The sequence below is a fragment of the Passer montanus genome, unplaced genomic scaffold, assembly GCF_014805655.1.
Source record: "Passer montanus isolate IOZ18808 unplaced genomic scaffold, ASM1480565v1 scaffold167, whole genome shotgun sequence".
Taxonomy (NCBI): domain Eukaryota; kingdom Metazoa; phylum Chordata; class Aves; order Passeriformes; family Passeridae; genus Passer; species Passer montanus.
The window spans coordinates 697,821-722,010 of record NW_024363938.1 but is presented as its reverse complement, the minus strand read 5'-3'; the positions used below and the strand labels follow the sequence as shown (position 1 = coordinate 722,010).

Here is a 24,190-nt window from a genome sequence, read left to right as displayed (position 1 = left end):
GGGGTGGTCTGTAGGATTTGGGAGGGGGCCTAAAGTTTGGGGGTACCTCTGGGAGTCCTGCTCTTTTTCCTTCAGATTTTCCATCCTTTTTTTGCTCATGTTTTGCACCCTTTTCTCCTCACCTTTCTAGAGCTTTCCTGCTTCTTAAATGCCACCTTTTCACCATTATGCCATCTCCATTTTTTAACTTTTCCCCACTTTTTTCCACTGCTTTTTTTTCCTCATTTTCCACATTTTTTTCTGCCCTTTTTTTCCACCACATTTTTCCTCCATTTTTTACCTCTGCCATATTTTCCTGCCATCTTCCCCCCCCACCCCACTTTTTTCTCTGCTTTTTTTCCATGTTTTTCCCCCCACACTTCTTTTCCACCATTTTTGCCACCCTTTTCCCCCATAATTTTGCCATTCTTTTCCCTACCCTTTTTGGACATCTTTTTTTCCCCCGTTTTTTGCCGCTTTTTTTTTTCCAGCTCATTTTTTGCCCCTCAATATAAACCCCTCAAATTGATGGAATGAAATTTTATCTACCAATTTAAACCAAAAAAAAAAACCGGCACAACAGAGACTCCTCAGTAATTTAAAGATGATGAAAATGGACGGTTTGCTCTCATTTCATAACATTAAAATTGCAACATAAAGGGTCTTCCCTGATCTGTTTCAGGAAGAAAAGGGGGATTCCCCATCCACTGACAGCCCTGAAATCATGGCCAAGGCTGGGTTTCTTTCAATTGATACCCTTAACATTGCAGGTGAATGGGGATTCCCCAGCTTCAACACAGACAAGAAGGGAAAATCAACCAGTTAAACAACTTCAGAATAGAGGTCAATAGAAATCCATTGAAAGGGAACCACAGCACACCTGTCTTCCCTAATTAATTCCATCAGGCTTCCTTCACTAAAAACACTCACACAATTAAAAGAGGAGATGCCTCGTGTGTTACCTCACAGCAGTGGAAGAGGCAGCATGGAAATGCTTCTTCTTCCATGGCAAACTCTCCTGGGAGCACTTCCAGAGCCTTGGAAGGCTCCACCGTGAAGCTGCTGAAGAAATGGAAATAGTTGGGATGAGCACAGCCCCAGAGAAATCCCAGCCCCACTGATGGAAAAGTCAGATTATCCAAGCAGCAACATCAGCTGGAGTGTTTGCAAAAGAGCAGCTTTGTTCTGAACCTCAGCTTAGGAGTTCTCCTCATTCACTAAGGGAGTCCCTCCATCTGTTTGGACCTTTTGTACAGCACAGGTCACACAGCAGTTAAATGGGATCATGTTCTTCAACTCAATCAGGTTTTAAAGTATCGTATCTAAAGTGGATCTAACTACTCATCAGTGAGAATTTTATGTGTTTTCAGTGTAAATTACCTTCCCTGGCCAAACACAAACCCTTTCCAAGGTTCAAGTACCTCTGTTTTCTACCACTAACTGCTCATTATCCTTGTCTGAATTAAAACACCTCTGTTTTTTTTAACCCCATTTTTCCATCACAGATTTGTCTGAATCTCTCACCTCTCAGCACTCCAAATTCCTTGAAATTTAGCAGAACCTTGTTTAGAAATTCCCAGCTCTTGCTGTCCATCTCTAATCCCTGTCCAACCTGCCAGTGCTCTCCCTGAACTGCTGACAAAGTAAATGACACAACATCAGTGGAGGACAACTGATTAATTGCTGAATGAAAAAGAAATAAAGAGAAATTAAGAAGCTGATTTGGACCCAGCAGGACTGCACTGTTGGTGTCTGTATATCAAGAATTTCTGTGTATTTTATTTCAGATTTATCTTATGAACCTGAAGTTGTCATATTTGAAATAGATTTTTCATTCCACGGGAAAGCAACGTGATGCATGCCTTCCAGGCACATTTCCACTGAAAAAAAACCCCAAAACTGTTCAGCCTGGGCTCACATACAGCTACTGCTGGCATGACACCAAGATTCAGCAATAATGGAATTCATTGAGAAAATGAACAATTCCGAAAATGCTTTCAGTCCAAGAACTGATAACACACTTAGGAAGTTATGCATACCTTCCAAAAAAAATCAGTAATCAAGTTGTGTTTCTGTTTTTACTGAAATAAATTTTAAAAATACTTCTGGCCAATATTGACACATTTGATCCAACGACTCTTCAAATCCTTGTGCTTAATAAGGAACAGTCTCTTACAGAATTGTCAGAAGTTCTTACAATGCAGCATCCTGCTCTGGGGAAGGATTAAATGTCTGCCCAACATTTCACCAGCAGTCCCAAATCCCTGAGACTCTTCCTGCAAATCCCTGAAGGCAGCAGCATTTTCAGAACAAGAACTGCTTCCAGATATTGAACCCACTTAGCAATGGATAAAAGGACATTATAGAAATGTGGTAAAGTGGATCACGGATTGGAAATATGGAAGAGAGATTTTGGAATAAAAGAAAACCTCATTTGAGTCATTCACTCAACATAATTTTTCAATTTTCTGAAATTGTGTCAGCACTGGGAAAATCTCATTTCCATCCAAGACTGTGTCCAAACAGAAAACTTTTTCAGGTCAATTCACTCTGCTGAAGTGACAAATAATGAACAGAATGCTCCAAATTAAAACCTTTGGCCTCTTCTTCCACATCCAGCTCTTCTGTGTGTGCTTCATCTCCCCAGCAGCCAGGTCTTGTCCAAAGGCTCTCCCTGTGTGCTCAGCTGCCAGGGAGCTCTGTGTTCTCAGGTAAATTCACCCCCAGGCTCTGTAAAATGTTCGAGGTGGGTCCTGCCAGGCCAGCCTGGGCACTGTAGGACTCGAGCAGGTTTGCCACCAGGTTCATGTCCACATCCACGGGTGCCAGCTCAGCAGCCTCAGCTCCAGAATCAGGGCCAGCACTCTCAGATGTGGCTGCTCCAACAGAACTTGCCTGCAGTGCGTACAGAGAGAAAGGTTTATCAAAGTGCATGAGCAGATTTAAGGGAAAAAAAGGCAAACCACGGGAGAAAAGAAACAACAATTCTGCAGCTAACAATTCCAGTACACTCCTGAGTCTTGACAGACAGGAATTCAGCCACCAAACGCTCACACCAGCTAAAAATCACCACTGACCATTACCCAGATCAAGTTCCAAGAGAAGGACTGAAAGTGTTGCCGAGTCCTGGCTCAGCCTCCCATGGGAGAAAACTACTACAGGAACTCAAAGTGAAGCTGCAGCTGCTTGCCCCACTACTGAAACCAGGGAAATGGAACTAAGCCTTGGAAAAGATGGGCAAATTCAAAGCTTAGGGAGGCTTTAGCTTGAAATCAAAGGTATCGTGGTGCAGGTCCACACAATGGGAAGGTTCTGATCCCATTACTCAGAATGGCCACTTGCAGCACCTTTCCTGCTTGGAAATGACTGCTGCAATCCGAGCTCAAGGCACACTCACCCCTCTCTTGTGGCTGGTGAAACTTTTCCCTACGTTGGTCTGTGCCAGCTCACGGTCCATCTCCTTCATGTACGCCTTGAGACTGCCCACGAGCTCCTCAGGAGACACCTTCTGCTCCTGCCTTTGGTTCCCAGCATCCAGGGCTTCATCATCCTCATCTGAGAAACCAAACTCCTCCTCTTCATCCACATCATCAGAATCCAGCTCCTCCGAGTCTGCCCCTGGACATTATTTTGTGTCAGTACAGCAGCAAAGAAATCAGTGCAGGGATTTAGTTCAAATAAAGAGACAATCTCACCTAAAATTCTGTCCAGGGCTTTTGTAAAAGAATCCACGTCAAAGGTAACATGGGATTCATCAGATGACCTGAAATAAATTTAAAAAAAAAATTAAAGAGAATAAAGATTTAATGGTTGCATAAACCTGACACAGGCACAAGCCATATTGGTTTCTCTCAAGGCAGGATTCAAGTTTGGGAATTTGAACTTAGAAGTCCTCAGAAATCTGAAGCCTGTATGGATTAAACATGAAACACTGAGTGGAAGAATTGTTGGCAAAAAGAGAAAAATTCTGAAGACCACAAAATCAGAGTGAGTGCCAGAGAGCAGCTCAGCTGGCAGCACTTGGACCTGCACCAGTGTCAGAGTGGTCCCAGGCTGATTTACAGCAAGTACATGTTCACTGCCCTGGCTCTGCTTCAGGCCCTGCTCAGCACAGCACCTTCAAACTCTGATTCTCTGCATCCCAGAATCAACCCCAGGGCTGCAGCAGAGTGCAACATTCTACACCAGACCCAAACTCCAAGTGCTACTACCATGGCATTTCTGCTCCTTCATGCGTGGAGACTTTGGACACAAAAGCCTTCATGCTCTCAGCAACTGTTTCCAAGTCGTAGTTTTGCTCTTCCTCATTTGTGGAAGGAAGGGACTCATTTCTTGTCTCCTTCAGCATCTGATCCAGAGCATCTGGTGTAATATCCAGCCAGCTGTCATCTGAAAGAACACAGAGCAAATCTGTTATTCTGCACAAGCCTGCTGGCCCCCAGGGCCCAAACCAGCTGCCTGAGAGGACTGCCACCATCCTGCAGCTCAGTTCTGCACTTGAGATTTTGTGCTGGTCTTGGGTCACACACAGCATAAGGCAGAGAGAGGCTGAGAAGAACCAAGTGGAGATTTCTTTTCACTACTTTAAAACTCTGCTTTGCAGAGCTCAGACTAAGGGAGACCATTCTAATCACTGAGAAGCCTTTGGCCACTAAGTGGAGGAAGAAAGGCTCACTCTAAATTGGGAGAGCCAATCCAGTATTTAGTCTTAAGGAACGCTGGATTTGCTCTCCCTTCACAGCTGAAAGCATTGCTCCTCTACCCCCACAAATAATCATCTGTAATAGGAATAATTCCCCATCCAGCTCACCATCCTCTGCAGGAAGACAAGCTGCTTCTCTCTCAAATTCCTTCAGATCAATGGGTGTTGTCTGTAGTAGCGTCAGGATTTCATCACCTGGGTTCACTTCATCAGAGCTAGAATAAAAGAAGTCAATTTACTGAAATGCATTCAATGGGATCACATGCTCTGCATTCAGGTTTTCACTTGAATTCTTCATTTTTCCTTCTGTGCAAACACATCAAAAAGGGAAATGAACCTGGGGGAAGTACCAAAGTACTGGTCAAAACAGGACACAGTCAGTCCCTGCAATTCCCACCTGATGGCTCCAAAGCCCATTGCTCATGGCTCTTTTTCTTTACATTTAATTTGCCTTGGTAAATATTAAGACTGCCAGATCCCAAACAGCACAGACTGGAAACTCAAAAAACTAACAGTCAAGATATTACGAGCTGGCAAAGCCTCAGGTATTTTTGCAGTGATTTATTTTTTGGATTTGATCTTCCAGAGAAATCTACAGCCAGCTCCTTGAGCAAAGGAGACAGATTACTCTGTATTCATTATTCACAGGGACTGCTTTTCAATTAAACTTTTCTACATTTCCTACAGTCAACCAAGCAAAAATTGTTTTGCAATCGCCATTTGGAATCCACTTGGAAGAGCTCAGCATTTCCCAAAACCAAGATAAAGAGTTACTCCAGCCACAACTTCTCCCAGTGGAGTATTCCAGAGGAATTAGTACTTGCATGTCCTGGCCACAGCTCCCATGGTGAATGTACCATGGAGAAAAGGGTTCAGGTGTTTGTAACGGGGATTTCAAAGGTCCCTTAAAGGATTTGTAGGGGATGTGACACTCATGGATTTCAAGTAGCTCTCACCTTTCTGGCACAGCAACAGATTGCTGGAAGTGATCTTCTGCCATGTGCAACAGTTCCAGGTACTTGGCTGATCCTTCCATTTCTCCCTGTTTAATGCAAGTCACAGGCATGAACCCAAACAATTCTCCCTCCCCTTCCTCCTCACAGGCAGGCTTCCTAAGGATGGCTGTTGGTCACACAGAAATGCTGAGAGAACCAAAACAACTAAAACCTCTTTGCCGTGCACACCTGGAATTTAATACAGCAATGGGGCATCCCTGTATTTGAAGTACATTAAAGTATCTTAACCTAAGAATCTCAATAAAGGTGTCTCCAATTTTTTAACCTTAAAATAAGTACTCAATTTATGTCCAGTTTATTAACTTCAAAGAAGTAGTCAAAGGCATCTTTAAAAAAAACCCCACAAAACTTCACCAAAACCCCCTGAAGTCAAAAAAACCACACACACATAAAAATTACACCTGCATGGGCCCAGATAGGTCTATGGTGTTACGTATGGATCTTGAAGAATATTTAACTCTAGAGGGGTGGAAATCAAATGTAAACCAGTGAAATCAGTTACACCTCACACAATCACATATGGTGGTGTTCTTCATTCAAGTGTATTTCTCCCCTTGCTTTAGATGAATGAATCAATCCCCACATCTTGCTTTTTCCTTGTTAATTTCCAAAATAAATTACTTTCAAAGGGGAACAAACTGCACATATCCCCTTTAAAGACATTAATTCATTTTACACAGATGAGGATTCAAGCTCTGGCCCCAAAGCAACTCCTCACACAAGTTCAAGGGTTAAAATGTATTTTCCCTGGCATGTTTAAAAGCCACAGACACACTGCTTCACCTTGAAATAATCCTTCTCCTTCAAGCTCCTGAGGAATCTCTCCCACAGAGGACCGCTTACCACGTTTCTCTTGGCATCAGGAGCTACTTTACTGCTCTTGGAGCACAAAATTTCAAAGCCATGAGCCTGCAGATAAAAGGTGCAACAACAAGAGGTTCTCAAGGTGTGATCAACTTTGCTCCCATTTTTCTGGACAAGCAGGCAACTTCCAGACAACGACTCCTTCCCTGCACATACATGAACCAAGCCCAAAATGCACCAAGATCATTACCAGCTTCATGCCCAGCTCGTAGGCTCTGTACTGAGGATGAGAGGGGGCGGGCAGGGTGTATCCACTTCGTCTGTCTGGAACAAACTGCTGCTGCACCAGCTGAGCGTACAAACACCGAGTGAAAGTCACCTGAAACAGCCAGAGCAGAAACAAACACTCCTGCAGCTCACTGTGCTGGGGACAGGCACCAAACTGCCCCCAGGCTCACCAGAGCGTGCTTGAAGGCACCAAATTACAGGCAGTACCTGAGACTGCATCCAAAATATGTCTTAAGATTTTTCTGATTAATTGCTTTTCAGGCTTCACAGAGTATGTCCCAAACTGAAATCCCCAAGTAAATATGAACTTTTGTCAGTCTAAATACATGAGGAAAAATCCTCAGTATTTTGTATTCACATTAACAAGGTGTATTTTCAATTAAAATGAAATTTGATTAAAAGATTTCAGTAACAGTTTCCATGTCCAAAATTTGACTCTAAAACTTCTTTTCAGGAGTCTAGTAGTACAACTCTATAACAGAATGCATCAGATACAGCAGTGCTTGGACAGTGCTCATAAAACACTTCCTAAAAGCTTTCACAGAGCTGTGAGAGCACAGCTGAGGTGAAAAGCCTGGCAGTGAACCAGTGGTTTGGAGCAACTCCTCCCATTGGCTGGCACGGCTGTCAAACTGCTCTGATCACACACGGAGATCAATTTACTCAGCAGGCACTTCAGCAGAGGAACTGTTATCACAACCTCTGGTTTCAGAACAATTCTCTCATGTTCACCCCCCTGGAAGTCCAGCCACATCGACCCAGAGCAGCTATGAGTGTAATGACCTGGAAATTCATCCCTGCAGCCAGAAGGGGAAAAAAACCCGACAGGAAAGTCGCAGTTTTAAGTTAAATCTCTGTGTTTATACCATTGGCCACGGAACCCCTGTCAGTGACAGAAGGGAACGAAGTGACAAGGCTTCAGAGAGCACTTACCAGGCCATCACAGGCTTTAGAGGAGCACAGAGCAGGGCCATCAGAGGCTCTGAGAGCACTTACCAGGGCCATCACTCGCTGCTCGGCAGGGAAGGTTCTGAAAGGGCGCCGGCAGGCCCTCAGGTCGCCCGGATCCCGCAGGTAGAAGGCCTGGACTGCCGCAGCCACCAGGGACGGGCGCAGCCTCAGCACGGCCGCGATCCCGGCCGGGAGGAAGCAGCGGGCTCGGTGCAGCGAGGCCTGGATCTTCTCGGGATACCTGAACGTGCGGGAAGGGCACTGCAAGTTCAACCACTGCTTCTGCATCATGAGGCCCCTTTCCCTTTAGTATTTATCATGGGTCAGAAGATTACTCTGGAGTTAAAACTCGGCCTGGAATGTCTGTTTCTATAAGACATATTTATAGAAGTGCACATGGCTCATAAAACTGAATCCCCCACAGTGCCTGTGGACTTAACCAACACATCCAGCTATGCAGTATTCTTTGCCATACTTGCTGTCAAATCCTTGCAAAAAAGAAAGAACTGGGCTGAACACAGCTGTGACAAGCTGAAGCTCTGACATTTCTAGTGGTTCTGCATTTTAGGTCAAATCCTCTTTTTCCTTGTGCACAAGGCCCCGAAAAGATCACGGAACTTTCAGATTTTTCAGTCTAAGGAGGATGTGAAGGAAGAGTGACCCTTGTCATTGTTGGGGTGGAATTACAGCAGTGAACCAGTTTCAGATGCCCAGATCACAGCCTACAGCACACTGCTCCCCCTCTTTCCAAGAGTGCCACAGGAAAACCTCCAGCTGCTGGTTTCTGAAAAGGAACCAACTTTACCCATCTGCTGGGGAAATGTCTGAAGCCCAGGGAGCACAGAACCAAAGCCCAGCGCTGCAGAGGCCCGAAGGCAGCCCCACGTACCCATGGAGGCGTTTGTCCAGCGCAGCTCTGATGGGCTCTGCAGCCAGGAGCTCCTCGGGGCAGCTGGAGAGCAGAGCCAGCGCCTGCGGCACTGTGGGGCAGGCAGCAGAGAGGGCCCAGCCCTGCTCCGAGGGCTCCCGCGGCGGAATGATGTGCAGCTCTCCTTTGTAGAAGAACACCTGGCAGGCAGGAATGCTCTCGTCACACAGGGGAAGAGCAGTCACACACAGAGCCACGGAAAATTGCATTTATACACAAACTCGCCGCCCGGGCCCGCCGCCGCCGCCGCGAACAGGCGGTAGCGCACCGCGCCCTCGGGCAGCGCCGGCCCCAGCAGCGCCCCGGGGAGGAGCGGCGCGATGGCGGCGGCGGGGCGGCGGCGCTGAGGATGATATCGCGATACGCGCGGAAACCGGTGCAGGCGTGAGTGGCTGCCGCTCCCCGGTGCCCGGTGCGGCCCCGAGCCCAGCGCGGTCCCGGTCGCGATCCCCCCGGCCCCGCGCCCGGGCCCGCCGCCCGCGCTGCCCCCAGCACCGAGCAGGGCCCGTGACGGCCCGGTCACCCCCTGTCCCCGGCGGGAGATGGTTCCCGGCATTCCCGGCATCCCTGAGCGCCGGTCCCGGTGCGACAGAACGCGATTAAATCCCTGTAATTGGCTTTTTTCCCCTGACCCAGGAGTTGGACCCGTTCTGACTTACTCGGCTCGTTTACTCTTGTTCTATTTAATTTAATTTAATGGACTTAATCTACAGGGATAATGGCGTTGTCTCTGCTTTTAGGGAGCTGTAGCCCAATTCACAGCATCTTAAGGTTAAGTTTAACTGATTTTGAAGCCATGACCTTTAAGTCCATATTTATCCTAGAGTTAGTTTTGACACCTTAAACCTAGAGTTTTGGCGACAAGAATTACCTTTGTAATCGTAATAAATGTGTGCACAGAGAGAAGCAGGAAGGAAAAGCCTATAAAACTGACTGGGAACTCTGCAAATGTTTATTCTTGTAAGTTTTGCCAAGCTGCACTTCTGTTTTTTCAGACAAGGACTCCCAAAACATGCCCTGAGGCATCACCCACCGCCAGAGCCAGGGGCTCAGGTGTGCTCAGCCACGGCTGGAAACCTCGCCCAGACCTCCAGGTACTTGTGACACGTCTGATCCAGCTGTTCTGGTACAGCCAGGCTTTGTTTACTGACACACTCGATCTGCCATTGTTCATTGTGGGCTGATTTGCTTTCTTTCTGTTTTTGGTTGTGGCTCGACGTGCGCGTTTCAGGGAGTCGGGAATCCGTAAGGGATCGGATGATCGTGGGGATGCACGGACTGCCAGTCAGGGCTGTGCTGACACCTCCACAGAAGACAGCTCAGTCTTCTCTTGGGGCTATGATGTGAGTAGAACATAATCCTCCAAGCCAAATCGAGCACAGAAAGACATTTGAAATACCTCTGCAAAGACATCTCAGAAAAAAAATTACTGGATCTGACAAAAAATCATGACAGTGGTTACAGAAAAGCATCTTTTTTACTCCTTTCCATCTTTCAGTTCAAAACACATTAGACTCATACTATTCTGTTAATATTCTCTATTTCCACCAAAAAATTTGAAAATTCAAGTCATTTAGTGCCCGAGTGTATCTATAAATGCTGTTATTGTGGAACCCCAGCCATGGCTGGATGACTTTCAGACACTTGGTGTGTGTTTATCAAACTTCTGCATCCTTTCATATTTCTCAAAATATGGGAAGCTGCTAAGACATTATTCTCATTTAGACATGTTTGATTTATTCTCCTTCCACCAAAGTCGAGTGTGTTGTTGCCTTCTGGGAGGTGAGATGGAGCTGTTTAGATTTAAATGACCCCAGAACTGACCCCATTTTCTATCACATGTAACAAAGAGCCTGAACATCCCTTGGGTTCAGTGTTTCCCACCAGCCTGCATTGCTTTTAGTGTTGTTGCTGTCTGTGGACACTGAGAGCAAGAAATCCTCCACTGCATTAAAATATCACTGACTTTTATCCTTCCTGTTCTGATTCCTTTAAGTCTTGTAGCTTAATATAATAATATGGATATTTCAAAATGTTTTAATAGTTTTTTCTGCTGTGTCAATGTAAGCTTTTTATGTGGCTGCCATCCATCTTAAGAGCAGGCTGCATCATCTCTGGGAGAAAATAATTTAAAGTGAAAATCTTTTTCTGAAGTCCAAACAAATTACTGTGTTTTCTAATTATATTTCAAAAGATCAATTAAGAAACCCCTGCAAATGCTATTCCCCAAGTATTTTCTTTCCCCTCCAGGAATTTGACAAAGCTGCCACACAACAAGTTCAGCAGATGTTCAGACAAATTGATGAGCTTCTGTATGAGCAGAAGGAGACCGTTCATGTTGAGGGACTGCGGGAAGAATGCCACCAGTGGTCCTCCAGCTTTCCTCATCTCAGGTATTTTATTAATGGGCTGATGCTGCTACCTTCCCTACAAGGAACACAGCCTGCAGGCTGGGTTTGTGCAGTTATGCAGTAGCTAGAGATAAAATGATCACTCTGGTGATGTGCCTGCCTGTCATTAATAAACATCCTCGTACCTCACATGTGGCTCTTTGACAGAGATTTGTGGCTATCTGTGACTGACTTGGCCTTGACAGAGCAAAATTCTCTTAGAAAACTGAAAGTGTCACCAGGGAAACTGCACAGCTTCCCAGGGGAACTTCTAGGATTTGCTGCTGAGCTTACACACTTCAGTAACTGCACTGCCAAGGTTTTCTGCTGTGTTTCTCCTTTGCTTTTGCCGTGGCAGGGTGGTGGGGAAGCAGCTGGTGGCCCCCACAGATGAAGGGTATGGATGGTACTCGAGTTCCCCCTCGGGCAGTTTGGCTCCCTCCGATGTAAGTTCACCACAGGAAAAGGATTCTGATGAGTAAGTACCAGCAGTGAGCCTGGATCATGCCAAGGTGGGAAGGCAGGTTTGTTATCTGCTTCTTAGAGTGTGAAGTCTTCCTGTTAGGCTGAGTTTTGAACACAGCACACTCTTTTTTTTTTTTTCCTCTTTTTAACTGAATTGAGTACACTTAGAATAGCAAGAACACATAGCTGTGCTTTTCCTGACTACAGTGAACTGGCCAGTGAACAGAAATGTCTTTGCTGCTGCTGATTTCTTAGGAACATGTGTGTACTGTAGCTGGTTTTGTTATTAATCATCAGTTGGACTTGCCTATGCTATAAAAAATACAAAGCACGATGTTAGTGCTGCTTTTGTTATTGAATGTTTCACAATGCTTTCTAATCGGCTTTGGATATTTTTTCCCTGAAGTTTCAGGTTCTTTAGCAAGAATTAAAAGGTATCCAAACCAGAAGTTGTTAGTGTAATGAATAATTTTTTTGGCCTTGCTACTGCTTGCCCTTAACAACTATGCTTGTCTCTCAGTTATTTGAGGTGGAATAACAACTTATCTTTGTTTCTGCTTTCTGAAAACTGTCACCTGTCCAGATTTAGCGTTTTGGGCAAGAAGATGCCTCTTTTTGTTCCTCCTGCTCACAAAAAGGCCAACCCTTCCAAGGCTCCAACCTTGTGTTCCTCAGAGAGCGGTGAAGGGGAAGAGGAAGTCATTCTCTCCGAAGGCATAGTGGAGGAATACTTGGCATTTGACCACAGAGATGTGTAAGTATTGAAGGTTAAAACAGTGTTCTGGGAATCCTGCAGTTAAGCTACACATACTTGATGAATTTATTTATCTTTTCTCTACAGAGCTTTCAAAGGCCTGAGGTTGCCTGGGCACTGGGAATTTTCCCAACCTATTCCCTGGGACAATTTCTTTCACTAAATTATGTTTAGGAATTTTTTGTGCTTGGTTTGAGTAATTAATTCCATCATAACTAATAGCCTGTGTATTTCATAATATGTGTTTAAACACCATTTATTTTTTACACTATGTCAAATTCACTGCTGTTAGTTATGCAACAGCAGTGTGCTGCTTCTGTTTTGGGTGGAATTGTACCTTTTTGGATTTTTTTTCAGTGGTAGTTTTAAGAACTAGAGTGGATTTTATGCTTGTCAAGAAACAATTACCACTATTTTTATCTTTTTACCCCCTTTACATTATTTAGTACAGTATACATACACTACGAACATATGGCCTGAGTAAGGACTCTGGAGGGTGTTGTCAGTTCCTGACTACTTAATTGGTTTTAATAATTAAAGCCACTTATCTTCATGGACCATTAAATTAAAACTATTATCTTTCTTGGTTTTAGCCGACTAGAGAGACATTGCTGCAGCAAAAAAATATCACTGTCTTGTTTTCAGGATTCTGTCCTGTCATTAGATATGGAGCCAAACAATGTGATGAAGAAATATCACTGTAACAACTAATTCTGATTTTTTTTGGCGTGACTTTGATCTCATGGGTAAATTTTTGTTTATGGAGTATGATTTATAATCATTCTGTATAGGGAGACCAGGGTGGGTCAGTCATTTCTCACTGAGGTCAGTGGGAAAACAGAAAATAAATATAGGACATAATGTGTTTCTGGTGCAGGTAATACTTACATTTTTACAGGGAGGAGGAGTTGCACGAGAGGAAAATGGGACTGTCCTCTGGCAGACGGAAATTGGGGTTTCCTCCTGTCTCTCCCTATTCCTGCATGAAGGATTCCGTGCTCACCTTTGTGTTTGATGATGTGTGGAGTGAAGTCCTGGTCTGCATGGAAGAATTGATCTGCAGGCACTGGGAAGGGTCAGCCTCTGGTAAGGATTCACGTTAAGGTGAGGGCTCAAAAGGGGATTTCAGCTAATTTTGCAAAGATGCCATGGGAGAGTGATATATTTGGGAATGATCTGTTCAGTGGGAATAAAAAGGTTATTTTGCTAACAGTGTGAAACACATCTTCAAAAAACTTAGCAGAGCTTGTCATCCAAGGGGACTCTCTCTAAGAAAATTTTGATTCATAGCACTGTCCTTGACTGGCAATGCCAATATTGACAGGAATTCTGTTGCTTTGCACAGATGATGAGAAAAACATCATAACAGTGGAAACGCTCCGAGCAGATGCCAGAAGCCCTTTGCAGTTGGATCCTTTGCCAGCACTGCTGCCTCGGGTGCCACACACAAAGATGCCCTCGGTGGCATCAAATCTGGTAAGGATTTTTAGCCAGCTGCTGTTTTGTGTGGGGATGAATCACAGTGTTACCCCAGCAGGCAGAGTGGCTGTGTTTAGGTTAATAACTGGTTTGGACTTAGTGTGAATGCTGGCTGTCCTTTCTGACACTTTAGTCCTGTTGTTACTCATTTGGAAGTTTTAATTCCTACTTTCCTCCCTGAAACTGTATTTTACATCTGTGTGTGACAGCCTTGTGGTGGCTGTTGATTCAGGATGTAGTTCTTTCCACAATTTCGTGTTTCAATTAAATGGTGAGATTGAGGAGTGTGTGTGTGGGATCCCATTCTCACAATAATAGTTAATTCATCCAGCAAGAAGGGAGAAATCTGCAGTTATAAACCATTTTTTTTCTCTGACTGAATTTAACTGTATAATCTGCTTTAGATGATCTGCTTCTAGAGTGGTGAGCACCAAAGTGTTACCTGTTTATTCCGTTTTAATTCAGCTCTTTCCTTCTTATTTCTTTTTTATTTCTTTCTCCTTTATTTCTTCCCTCTCCCTATCCCTTGTGTCCCCTTACTGTGTGTGTAGTGCCCAAAACCCAGAGGTGGCCGCAAAAGCAAAAAAAGGAGAAAAACACCTCAAGTATGTATGGGATTTAAACTCTGCTATTTCCTATTTGCTCTTCTTATGGTGGGTGGAATATGATGTTTTTTTCCCCAGATCAGTCTGTATCTCAGAAAAGGATTTTGCAGATCTGTTCTTGGCATAAAATGTCAAGAATACACTGAAGATTATTTTCGTAAAGCTGCTGATTATAGACATTGTTGGAGGATCAGCAAATGAGCTGCTCAGTTGGAAAATATTAAGTATTAGTACATTTTCTAAGCACTATCATTCCAAAAAAATTAAATGCTAAGATCCCCCAGCTGGGGAAATAATATAACTGAGTATGTATCTGGATGACATGGAAGAAATTAATGACTTTTCTCCAAAGTGATGTACAAAGTCTATAAATATTTGTGTGTGTGTCTCTGCCAAACAGTAATTCACTTACTTATTTTAATTGCAGGTAAGTCTCTCTCAAGGGTCAAGTAGTAGTTCTCAGCATAACCTGAATGGCTTGATGGTGATCCATGGGATCCAGTTACACCAAAGGAACCTGCCTGTAGTGGAGAAAACACTGTAAGAGCAACAGATCACCTGTAGTAAATAAAGTAGAACACTCTCACGATGAGAGGGATTCAGCCCAAAACCTTGTAAGATAAATTCCTCTGCCAGAGAAAGCAGTTAGCTATTAGTTATTTTCCTGCTTGACTATTTATGTGTCCTCTGTGAAAATTGATATAGTTACTGTCATAGTAGTGAGCCCCTGATCAGGGAGTTATGAGTATTGACTCCGTGATTGTAGAAAGCTGATTAGTTGCTTTATTATACTATACTATACTATACTATACTATATTACTAAGAAACTTATCATCCTTTTCAGACAGTGCTATACAGACAGATCTAATGGGTCATTGAATCCAAACACTATCATTAGTGTTCAATTAAGAAACCACCCTTTGGTAAACAAACACATTCCACATGTGCACAACAACAGGTGCAGCAAGTGAAGATAAGAATTGTTTCTCATTCTTTTCTCTGAGCGTTCTCACAGCTTCTCAGGAAAATCCTGGGAGAGGGCTATGTCTCTGTTCAGAGGGTATGTGATTACCACAAGTTACATAAAAAATCAACACACATAATTTCATAAATTCCAGGTATTTTATGATTAAAGTCACCTGTAGGTGAGCACTTTGGTAGCAGCAGTTATGCTGACCATCTCCCTTTTGTTCTTGTAACTTTCTGTTGTTGTTAGGGAGCTGGATGACAGACGGCCGGGCTCCAGTTCCCTCCTCTCTACCCGGACGTGGCCAAATCGCTCCCTGGAGCTCAGCACCTCGTCCCTGTCCCGCTGCAGCAGGAGGAGGAACCCCCCTCCACGGACCCTGCATCCCATCGGCACCCCACGCTCCGGGGACGACGTCTGCAGGCGCCTGTAGGTCCCCAAAACAGCCTCTCCCTGCAGGGCTCCAGGGTCAGAGAGCAGCCCTGGGCTGGAACAGGGGCTGCCCCTTAAAGCACAACTCCCCTGGGAAAGCTGAGTTCTTAAAGCTGGTGTTCAGAGTGCTGCCAGCTGTGATTCAGTGAATCACACATATTCAGGTAGTTTTGCACGTGAGCAATAGATCTCAGTCTGTCCTCTGCAAGCAAAGTGAATGTCACTATCTCTTCCTTGACATGGCTGTCTCTTTCTGCAGCCTGTTTTCAAGGTAAATTTAAAAGTCTGCAGTTTTTGGAGGTCATACTGCGCGTTGTTATCCTAACCCAGACTGGACTATAAAGATGTTGATGTTCAAATAGGTTATCTGACTGATCAAAGGGCTCTTAGTGAGCCCTCAATCACATCTAGAATATCTTTATTTTATTCTGCACAATGGCCTGACTGAATGGAGTCATTTACGAGGACCACAGGGTATCAGGAAACAATGCAGGATTTGATAGACCTGTCTATTTCACATGTTCTAAATTGATGTAGTTTACTTCTGGTTTTGTTATCTATCTATACAAATTCATCCAGTGTGTTGCCTCCTTGTCACATACTGTTGATTTATTCCTTGTCCCTTCATAACTGGTGTTTCTCCTTCCAGTATTTTGCGTTTCTGTTCCCTTTCCTCAGGCTTCAGTCAATCTAAGAAATACTGACATCTCTGCTTTATTAAAATGTGTCTAGGTTTGGAAAGACAGGTGTCTGCTAAGGAAAGCAGAAGCCTCCCCTGAAATGGAAAAATGTAACCCCCCCCGCTCCAAATTGTTATAAATTTGAAATCAAGGGGCTCTGAGGCAAAGATATGGGAACAGGAATAACAGTTCTTTATTAGGGAAGAAAATAAAAAATAAAAAAAACAATGCAGTAGACCAAAACAACACTGGCTGAGTCAGAACACAGCCTGACACCCTGTTGTCAGGGTATTGGTACAGTCTCGTTGGAATTGTGGCTGCAGCCCTCCTGGAGTGCCAGGTGTGGTTCTGCTGGAGCAGGGATCCTGTAGAAGGGTGTAGTCTGCCTCTGAAGATCCAGTGGAAGAGGCAGCTGTTCCTCTGGGAAAATCCAGTGGAGAAGCTGTGCTGCTGTTCCAGAAACTCCAGATTATATCCAGGCAGGAATGCTTGGCTCCTCCCTCTGGGCTCACATCTCCCAATGGGGTGCTGTAGTTCTTATCAGTCACACAGTGACATTCCATAGCCTGTTATCAGCAGATGTCCCCCTGGGGGGAGGATTGGTTGAGGAAGAGATAAGGAAAACTTCCCAATGAACAGGAGACAACTTCCCTACAGATGGCAAATAGAATATAATTTGCTTGACAATCCAGGACAAAATGTATTTTAAAATGTAAGTGGAGAGCACTAGGAAAGTCTTTTTTAGATGGTTTGAAGCTTTTCCAAGCTTCAAGCTCCAAGTCAACTCCAGAAGGCCAAAGAAGCTGATAGCATTACACCTTTCCACCTGCCAAACATATTAACTGTGTTTTTCCTGTTCTTCCTGGTGCATTCCAGCCTGACTGCACAGGAGCAGCTGACCTCACCCTCCCCACTGCTGCTAAACAGAAATCACCCCCTGCCACCCATTGCCACCACCACTGTGGCAGAGCGTGAGAGCACCACAGGACCCCACAGGCAAACGGTAACAGGCACAACAATCTCATTTTATTACTGGATAACCTAAAGTTGTTATCACCGCTGGTCAAATTACCCAGCCCAAAGGTTCCATTTGTTGTTTTGTGACAGAAGGTCAAATAGGTTATCAAATAGAAAAATGTTGTATCAGTTCTGAGCAACAGCATCACCCACGCTTACCTGCTTAGTTGTCACTAATGCAAATTTAATGTTTCCCTCCTCATAACTAGGTATAAAATTATTCACTTTGAAAGTTAGCTTTAATTCCTGTGTTAATTATTTTCAATGAACTGCTGCACTAAGAGAAAAACATAACTCTGTTACTTCTCCTTGCAGAAACCTCAAGGGAGCTCGAGCCATGCTCACAGTGTCATGACACAAGAAGACACCCGCCAGCAGCTGCAGGCACAGCTGTTCTTACCTGATCCCTTCTCCAGGCCTAACACAACCACCACATCCTCGGTAAGGCATGGCTAATTACACCAGATCATCCTTAATTACTGAAAAGGGTGCTTTGAGAATTAACATCAATCCATACTGTGTCAGTATCAAATACTCTCAGTTTAATTTATTGGAACTCCTACTCTACTGGTACCTTCTTGTATCTAACAATGTGTTTTTGTCTAAGCTTTGAAAGCTGTAATTTCAGTAGAGCTTGTAAATAGCTGCTTGATTGGTTTCTGTGTACAATTTCAACATCCTGGACTCAGCAGTTATAAACTCTGCTTTGGAACAGTGCAATATCCTGAAATGGAAAGACTGCCTCTAACTGGCCCAGTGATAATTTAAATGTTAGAAAAGTGTATTTTCTACTTCTAAAGTTGATTTGACCCTTCTTTAAAACTTTCCTTAAACCTTCACAACATCTAACTCATTACCAAATACACGTGTTTAAGTAGTTTTTAGTTGTATTATAATCTTGCTGATTTTTTTCATGGAAACAGAAATAACTTGGACTGTTTTTCCAGCCCCATTCCCAGCGCCGCCATTCTTGCACTGTTACTGATTGCAGTCATCAATCCTGGACGAGGAGAGGATCCACAAGTTCAGGTATGCTCATAGTCACAGGGTTTAGTAAGATCAAGATGCATTTCCTACAGGGGGACATTCCTACAGGTAATTTACACTTTTTCAAAGTTCCATCCATGTCTTTAATTTGCCATTGATGTTATTCTTGCTATGTCCTGCTCTACTCCAGAGTATAGTTGGGTGCATTTTGTTGGGTTTTTTTTTGTTTTTCTTACCACCAAATATTTAAATCAAGTAAGGAAGCTTAATGTCATCAGCCCCGGTGCCTCTCAGTGTCCAAGTTTTCAAAGCAGTTGTCAGCTTAAACAGAAACAGTAACTTGAGGTTAACAAAGGCACTAAAACTGAAGTAGCTTGTTTTTAAACAAGCAAGGAGTGGTTCCTACTGAAATTAAATAAATATCTGCCCCCCTCCACTAAAAAGAAAAAGCAAGATGAGTTTTATGACTGCTGTATTGACAAAACAATTTAAATTAGCAGAAAAGCTTTGTAGACTTGAATACTTAATGAAATACCAAGGAATGCAGTTGGTCCCTGCAATGCAGCAACTCAGCAAACACAAGCTTTGCCCTTTTTGGAACTTACAAACAATGCAGATAGCCATGTGTTAGAGTAAAAAGACATTTTAGTTTTAGGCTAGAAGAGATGTATTTGATACTTAGCTGTAATTCCTTCCCAGAGTCTTGAGGCTGTCCATGATCTGTTGTTTGCCAGGTCTTCCATCGCGTGGTTCTGTGAAAGCCCACGGCCGAAGTGGATCAGGCACAAAGAGCAAACAGAGGCACTGATGTGCCATGGAGAAGCATCCACCCATCCACCCCTCTCCAGAGAGTCATGAACCACCTCTCTTTCCCAGCAAGGTCAACGTTGTTTACACAGAGTTTTCAAACACCCTTCCTTACAGATAGTTATTTTTATATAAATCTAAGCAGCAGCTGCCAAAGATTAGAAGGGGTGCACTTAAACATTCCATTTCCTACCAGTGAAATGATGCTCCAGTGGAAGGGTGAATACATCCCTGTGAAGCCCAACTCCTAGGAAACCCAGCAAACACTCTCAGCCTGTGCTTGTGCTGTTCTCCATGAGGTTGGTGACAGGTTCATGTCCTTACAGGCAGGTACTGCAGGACCTGCTCATTTTTCCCTTAGGAAGGTTAACCCGGCCTTCCACAGACTTAGTGATTTATGTTTTCTAAAAAAAGTGTATTTATATGTTTAAATATGTTTAAAGCAATATTGTACTAGCAAAAGCAAGCACTCAGCTTAGGCAAATGATGAATGCTGTGGTAGCTGCAGCAGGGATGAACACAGGTGTGTGGAACCAAGGCAGCAGAGCAGGTGAACTGGCAGCTCCAAGGGCAGCACAGCACTGCCTCTTCCTGAGTTATAATAAAACCTTTTACCTCTTCCTCAGTGACTGAAAAAGGTTGAACAGGCAAAAAGAAACTTCTTTCTTACTACAAGCAGTTTCAGACAGTACTCAAAATCTTCCTGGTGAGACATTTTATGGTAATTTCACAGAATAGCTCAGTCTCCCTTTGTAAAAATACCTATAATTACACAAGATTTCTTCACTCCAAGGTAGAGCTCCAGAAGCCACTGATGAAACAGAGCTTGCAGGAGCTGGGTCTGCCCTGTGTGACAGACCTAACAGAGGCATTTGCTGGAGTTGGCCTTGTAGTTCCAGATAAGACAAATGAGACCATGAAGAACAGGCTTCTCAAAATAAATGGTTAGTTGAAGGTCTTACTCCCAAAGAGAAACTGCCAGACTGAAATATAAAAACAAGCTGAGGTAACCACTGGCTGTATTTAAACAAAGTTAGAATGCTCCACAAAAACCAATCTAGTCCAATTAAAGAGCACTGTTTTCCTGTATTTTCTTATTCTTCAAATTACAGTTCAAAATAGAAAAAAAAAACCCTTGTTGGTATTTTTTATGATATGGCTCCCTGATTTCCCCACTCAGACCAGCTAATAATTTTTCATCCATACTGAAGCTCACAAGTCTAGTTGATCCAAATGTGCTTTAATCAAAAACAGAGAACTGTGCAAATATAACTGGGTTAACTTGCCTTTGCATTTCCAGAAGTTAAAAAAAAACCAAACAGCTCTGAGCTCAATCTTGAGTTTTCAGAGAGAAGCTGATGCTCACCAGAGACCTCTACTCACTAAGCCATTTCAAAATACAATTTCTCTTCTGGAACACAGTGCAGTGTGTCAGTTATGTCAGGAAAAGTGCAGATAAGCATCCCATTTGTATCCGTGCCATTCCTCAGGGACCGAGTGAATTTTCTGTAGCACAAGAGTTGCAAAAGCAGACAAATAAACTTGAACAGACTTCTGTTAACATGATCTAGTGTTTCACAGCCTAGAGGAGTCAGTGGGTTTAAAAAATGCAGTAGCCTCCTAAGGCCATTTCTGGGTTTTGTACAGATGGCTGACACCAGGGACTGCTCCTGGACTATTTATTTTGTGTACTAAAAGTAATCTTCAAGCCCTGTGTTATAAACCACAGTGATATTCTCTACTTTCTCAGAATCAGGGTTATTTTTCAGAGCAGACAAGTAAAAGGGAACAGAGAAACCATCTACCTCTGGCTTCCCCCCAGGAGCTGTTGAAGCTGTGAGAGCCTCCAGCTCCCACAGTGTTCACCTTGAGACTCCTATGCCTTTGAAAAATGATCCTCCCTGGGAGTGTGCAGGACTTATTTGACTGAAATCAGAAGAATCAACACAATTGGCTTGTTTTAAATCGCTTATTTAGAAAACATATTGAGAACTGAGGAAGCAAAACTCTGAAAAAAACCCCACCTTCTTGTTTATTAAACCATCAATTTTCCAAACTATCTTTATAAAACTACAGGAATATCTGAAAAAAGACCTGTTGAGCTGGAGACAGCAGCACAGGAATGCCTTGTGCTCCTTGTTCAGCATGCATTCCGTGTCAAGCCTCCCACTCACAGCCAGTCAATGCACACAGTCCGAAACAGGAGCCCGGAAAACACCCGAAATTCTCCCAAATCCACCTTTCCATACAAAGTGGAACCTGCTATTTCAGTCTGTTCCTTCTGCCTTTCTTTTCTTGGCTGAGGTCTTCTTTCCTCCTTTCTTAGCACTGTTGCCATACTTTGCTTCCAGATGGGCAAAGAAGTTATCCATTTCCTTTTCTCGATCTTTGCCTCGGCGCTGGGGAGGGGGAAAAGAACACCAGCCAAACTCAGACCTTTTGGAACTTCCCAAACAGCTTATCCTGTTGAAATTTGATAGCTACACAAAATCTTGGACTATATCAAACACAAGCTACAGGCAGGTTAGTATCATCATTAAAACTCCTGTGAAACCACCTAAAACTAGAAATTATTGTGTAAGTACTCCAAATATTTAACTCTTGTAAATTTTTAAATAGACACAGGTAATAAAATCCATACTGTGCTCTGATTCTAATTAAATTAAAGCACATAATTAACATTAAGGCCAGGTTTTAACCTCAGGAATTCAGAAGATATGCAAGGATCCAAAATCAAAGATGCTCAGGGAAAAGACAATTATAAGCCAGTAACAAAATTATCTGCAAGAAACAGAAGAAGCCTTACTTTAATCAGCGCTTGCAAGTCATTTTCTCCACTAAGGCCCAGGTCATCTATCGTCTTTTTTGCCTCTTTAGCTTCTTTTTCTGCCTAAAAGAGCAAATAAGGTTTTTTAAAGAAGTATTTTGCATGTTATCTGACCACGTCTTACAGGACTTACCAAATGCTTTTTGGGCATCTGTGCACAAATAGCTGCAGGGAAGTGCAAAGGGTTTCCAAGTTTGGCCACAGATAAGGGATCCAACAAGGGAAAATCATTCTGCTTCCACCATTTAGCAGAGCAGGAAGTTTTTCTGCTCTTTCACAGTGTTGAATGTCATGTTTGTCCCCATCCCTGTTCCCACACCCATTTATTTTTTTTGTCTTGGTAGAGACTACAATAACTTGAAGGTTACTGTGATTTGCATGTAACATTCTACAAAATGTCCAAAAGTATATAAGGGTCAATTTAGGCCAGAGCAGTTTCACACCTGGCAGAAGCCAACCAAAGTGTTTTCACTGCTTGCTTGTTTTTGTTAACTCCAGCAACTCCCAGCTTTGTAGATACATGCAGGGACACGCTAAACTGCAATAAGCCATTGTGTATGATAAGGAAATAAAGGAGTAGAAAAGCCTTTCACAATGATTTGGGTTGGAGGGGTGATGACCACGGGTGAACAGGAAGGTGTGTAACCCAGCAATCCTGCGACAAACATCTTGGAAACAGCGTCGCTTATTCCTGCCAAGGGAAAAAAGTTCTGGTAATTAATTGCTACAACCTACCCGCTTTCTCCTGGACACAGTCTTCTGCTTGGACTCCTTTACAAAAGCCTTGTAGGACGGGACCTCCCCAGACTCGATGGCTCGCTCGATCATCTCCCGTATCCTGGGCTCGTCCGTGTAGTCCACGCACAGCACAGACTCCATGATCCGATCCATGTCACCCTTGAAATTCAGGTACGCTGCCTTCACGTCAGCCAGCTCTTCCTCCGAGTTTTTGTAGGTACTCTTGAACTCCTCGATGTCTTTCACGGTGACCTGGAGCAAAGAGGTGATGCTTTGTGAGTGACAGGACTTACTCACCAGGAAGATTTAAGGGAAAACACATGAAACCCAAAAAGTTCTTCTGTCTCCCAGCCCCACCCCGCTCTCACCTTGAACAGCAGCTGCCAATACTCCAGCCAGTCCCGCCCGTCCTGCAGCGCCTCGGCCTCCTCGTCCACCGTGCCCGTCTCATCGTACACTGCGCGCTGCTGCTCGTCGCTCAGCACGGCGTACACCTTGCCCAGGATCTGCGGGGGCGGCCGGGATGTCACTTGGGGAGCGCTCACTTGGGGGTCAGTCACCCAGGGAGCACTGGGGTGGGCACTGGGGTGGGCACTCAGGGTCGGGGCTGGGCACTGGGGCGGGCACTCAGGGTCGGCTGCCCGGGCTTCAGTCACTTGGGGGACAGCGGGTCAGGACAGTCCCTTATGGGGTGGCGGGTCGGTCTCACCCGTGGCCGCCACCGCCCCCTTCCCTCCCTGTGTCTCTCCTTCCCTCCCTCCCGTTCTCGCCGCTTCTCTCCTCACCTGGAAGCGGCGCGTGGCCTCCTCCTTCTGCTCGGCCGGGACGCGGTCGGGGTGCAGGCGCAGCGAGGCGCGGTGGTAGCCGCGGCGGATGTCCTGCGCGGACGCGCCGCGCCGCACGCCCAGCACAGCGTACAGGTCCGCGGTACCGAACGCGGCCTCGCACTGCTGCGACAGCGCCATCCCGCCCCGCCGGGACCGCCACCAACGCCCCAGCGCCCTTCCCGCCCGCTCCGCGCCCGGGCTGCTGCTCCGCGGCTGCGCCGGGCGGGAAGAGCCCGCGAGGGAGGCTGAGGGGCGGTGCTGGTGCTGAGGGGAGGCGGTGAAGGAACCGCCATGCTGAGGGGAGGCTGAGGGGCGGCGCCGATGCTGAGGGGAGGCGGTGAAGGAACCGCCATGCTGAGGGGAGGCCGAGGGGCGGCGCCGATGCTGAGGGGAGGCGGAGGGGCCGCCATACTGAGGGGAGGCTGAGGGGCGGTGTCGATGGTGAGGGGAGGCTGAGGGGCGGCGCCGATGCTGAGGGGAGGTGGTGAAGGAACCGCCATGCTGAGGGGAGGCTGAGGGGTGGCGCCGATACTGAGGGGAGGCTGAG

General features: G+C 44.8%; 3 protein-coding genes across 4 annotated transcripts; 1 reads left to right on the top strand and 2 right to left on the bottom strand.

Moving 5' to 3' along the window:
- Window positions 1-1,736: 1,736 nt before the first annotated feature.
- On the bottom strand, window positions 1,737-8,877 carry ECD (ecdysoneless cell cycle regulator). Its single transcript, XM_039703727.1, has 10 exons — window positions 8,630-8,877; window positions 7,786-7,981; window positions 6,752-6,880; window positions 6,481-6,606; window positions 5,638-5,723; window positions 4,790-4,896; window positions 4,191-4,368; window positions 3,675-3,742; window positions 3,377-3,597; window positions 1,737-2,874 (listed from the first exon to the last, which is right to left on the bottom strand). The coding sequence occupies exons 1-10, from the start codon at window positions 8,875-8,877 to the stop codon at window positions 2,662-2,664; spliced, it is 1,572 nt and encodes a 523-aa protein (XP_039559661.1). The 3' UTR covers window positions 1,737-2,661.
- A 95-nt stretch (window positions 8,878-8,972) lies between these two features.
- FAM149B1 (family with sequence similarity 149 member B1) lies at window positions 8,973-20,666 on the top strand. Of its 2 annotated transcripts, XM_039703694.1 has the most exons (15): window positions 8,973-9,052; window positions 9,664-9,762; window positions 9,900-10,011; window positions 10,919-11,061; window positions 11,417-11,536; window positions 12,107-12,277; window positions 13,176-13,363; window positions 13,623-13,753; window positions 14,308-14,361; window positions 14,789-14,901; window positions 15,578-15,757; window positions 17,317-17,443; window positions 17,773-17,898; window positions 18,405-18,486; window positions 19,179-20,666. In XM_039703694.1, exons 1-15 carry the CDS (start codon window positions 9,018-9,020, stop codon window positions 19,250-19,252), a joined length of 1,755 nt encoding a protein of 584 aa, XP_039559628.1. In that variant the 5' UTR covers window positions 8,973-9,017; the 3' UTR covers window positions 19,253-20,666. The 2 variants fall into 2 exon arrangements, with proteins under 2 accessions (XP_039559628.1, XP_039559629.1); XM_039703695.1 differs by lacking the exon at window positions 14,308-14,361.
- Window positions 20,667-21,258: 592 nt separating this feature from the next.
- On the bottom strand, window positions 21,259-23,876 carry DNAJC9 (DnaJ heat shock protein family (Hsp40) member C9). Its single transcript, XM_039703696.1, has 5 exons — window positions 23,602-23,876; window positions 23,185-23,322; window positions 22,814-23,068; window positions 22,058-22,141; window positions 21,259-21,650 (listed from the first exon to the last, which is right to left on the bottom strand). Exons 1-5 carry the CDS (start codon window positions 23,779-23,781, stop codon window positions 21,519-21,521), a joined length of 789 nt encoding a protein of 262 aa, XP_039559630.1. The 5' UTR covers window positions 23,782-23,876; the 3' UTR covers window positions 21,259-21,518.
- Window positions 23,877-24,190: the final 314 nt, after the last annotated feature.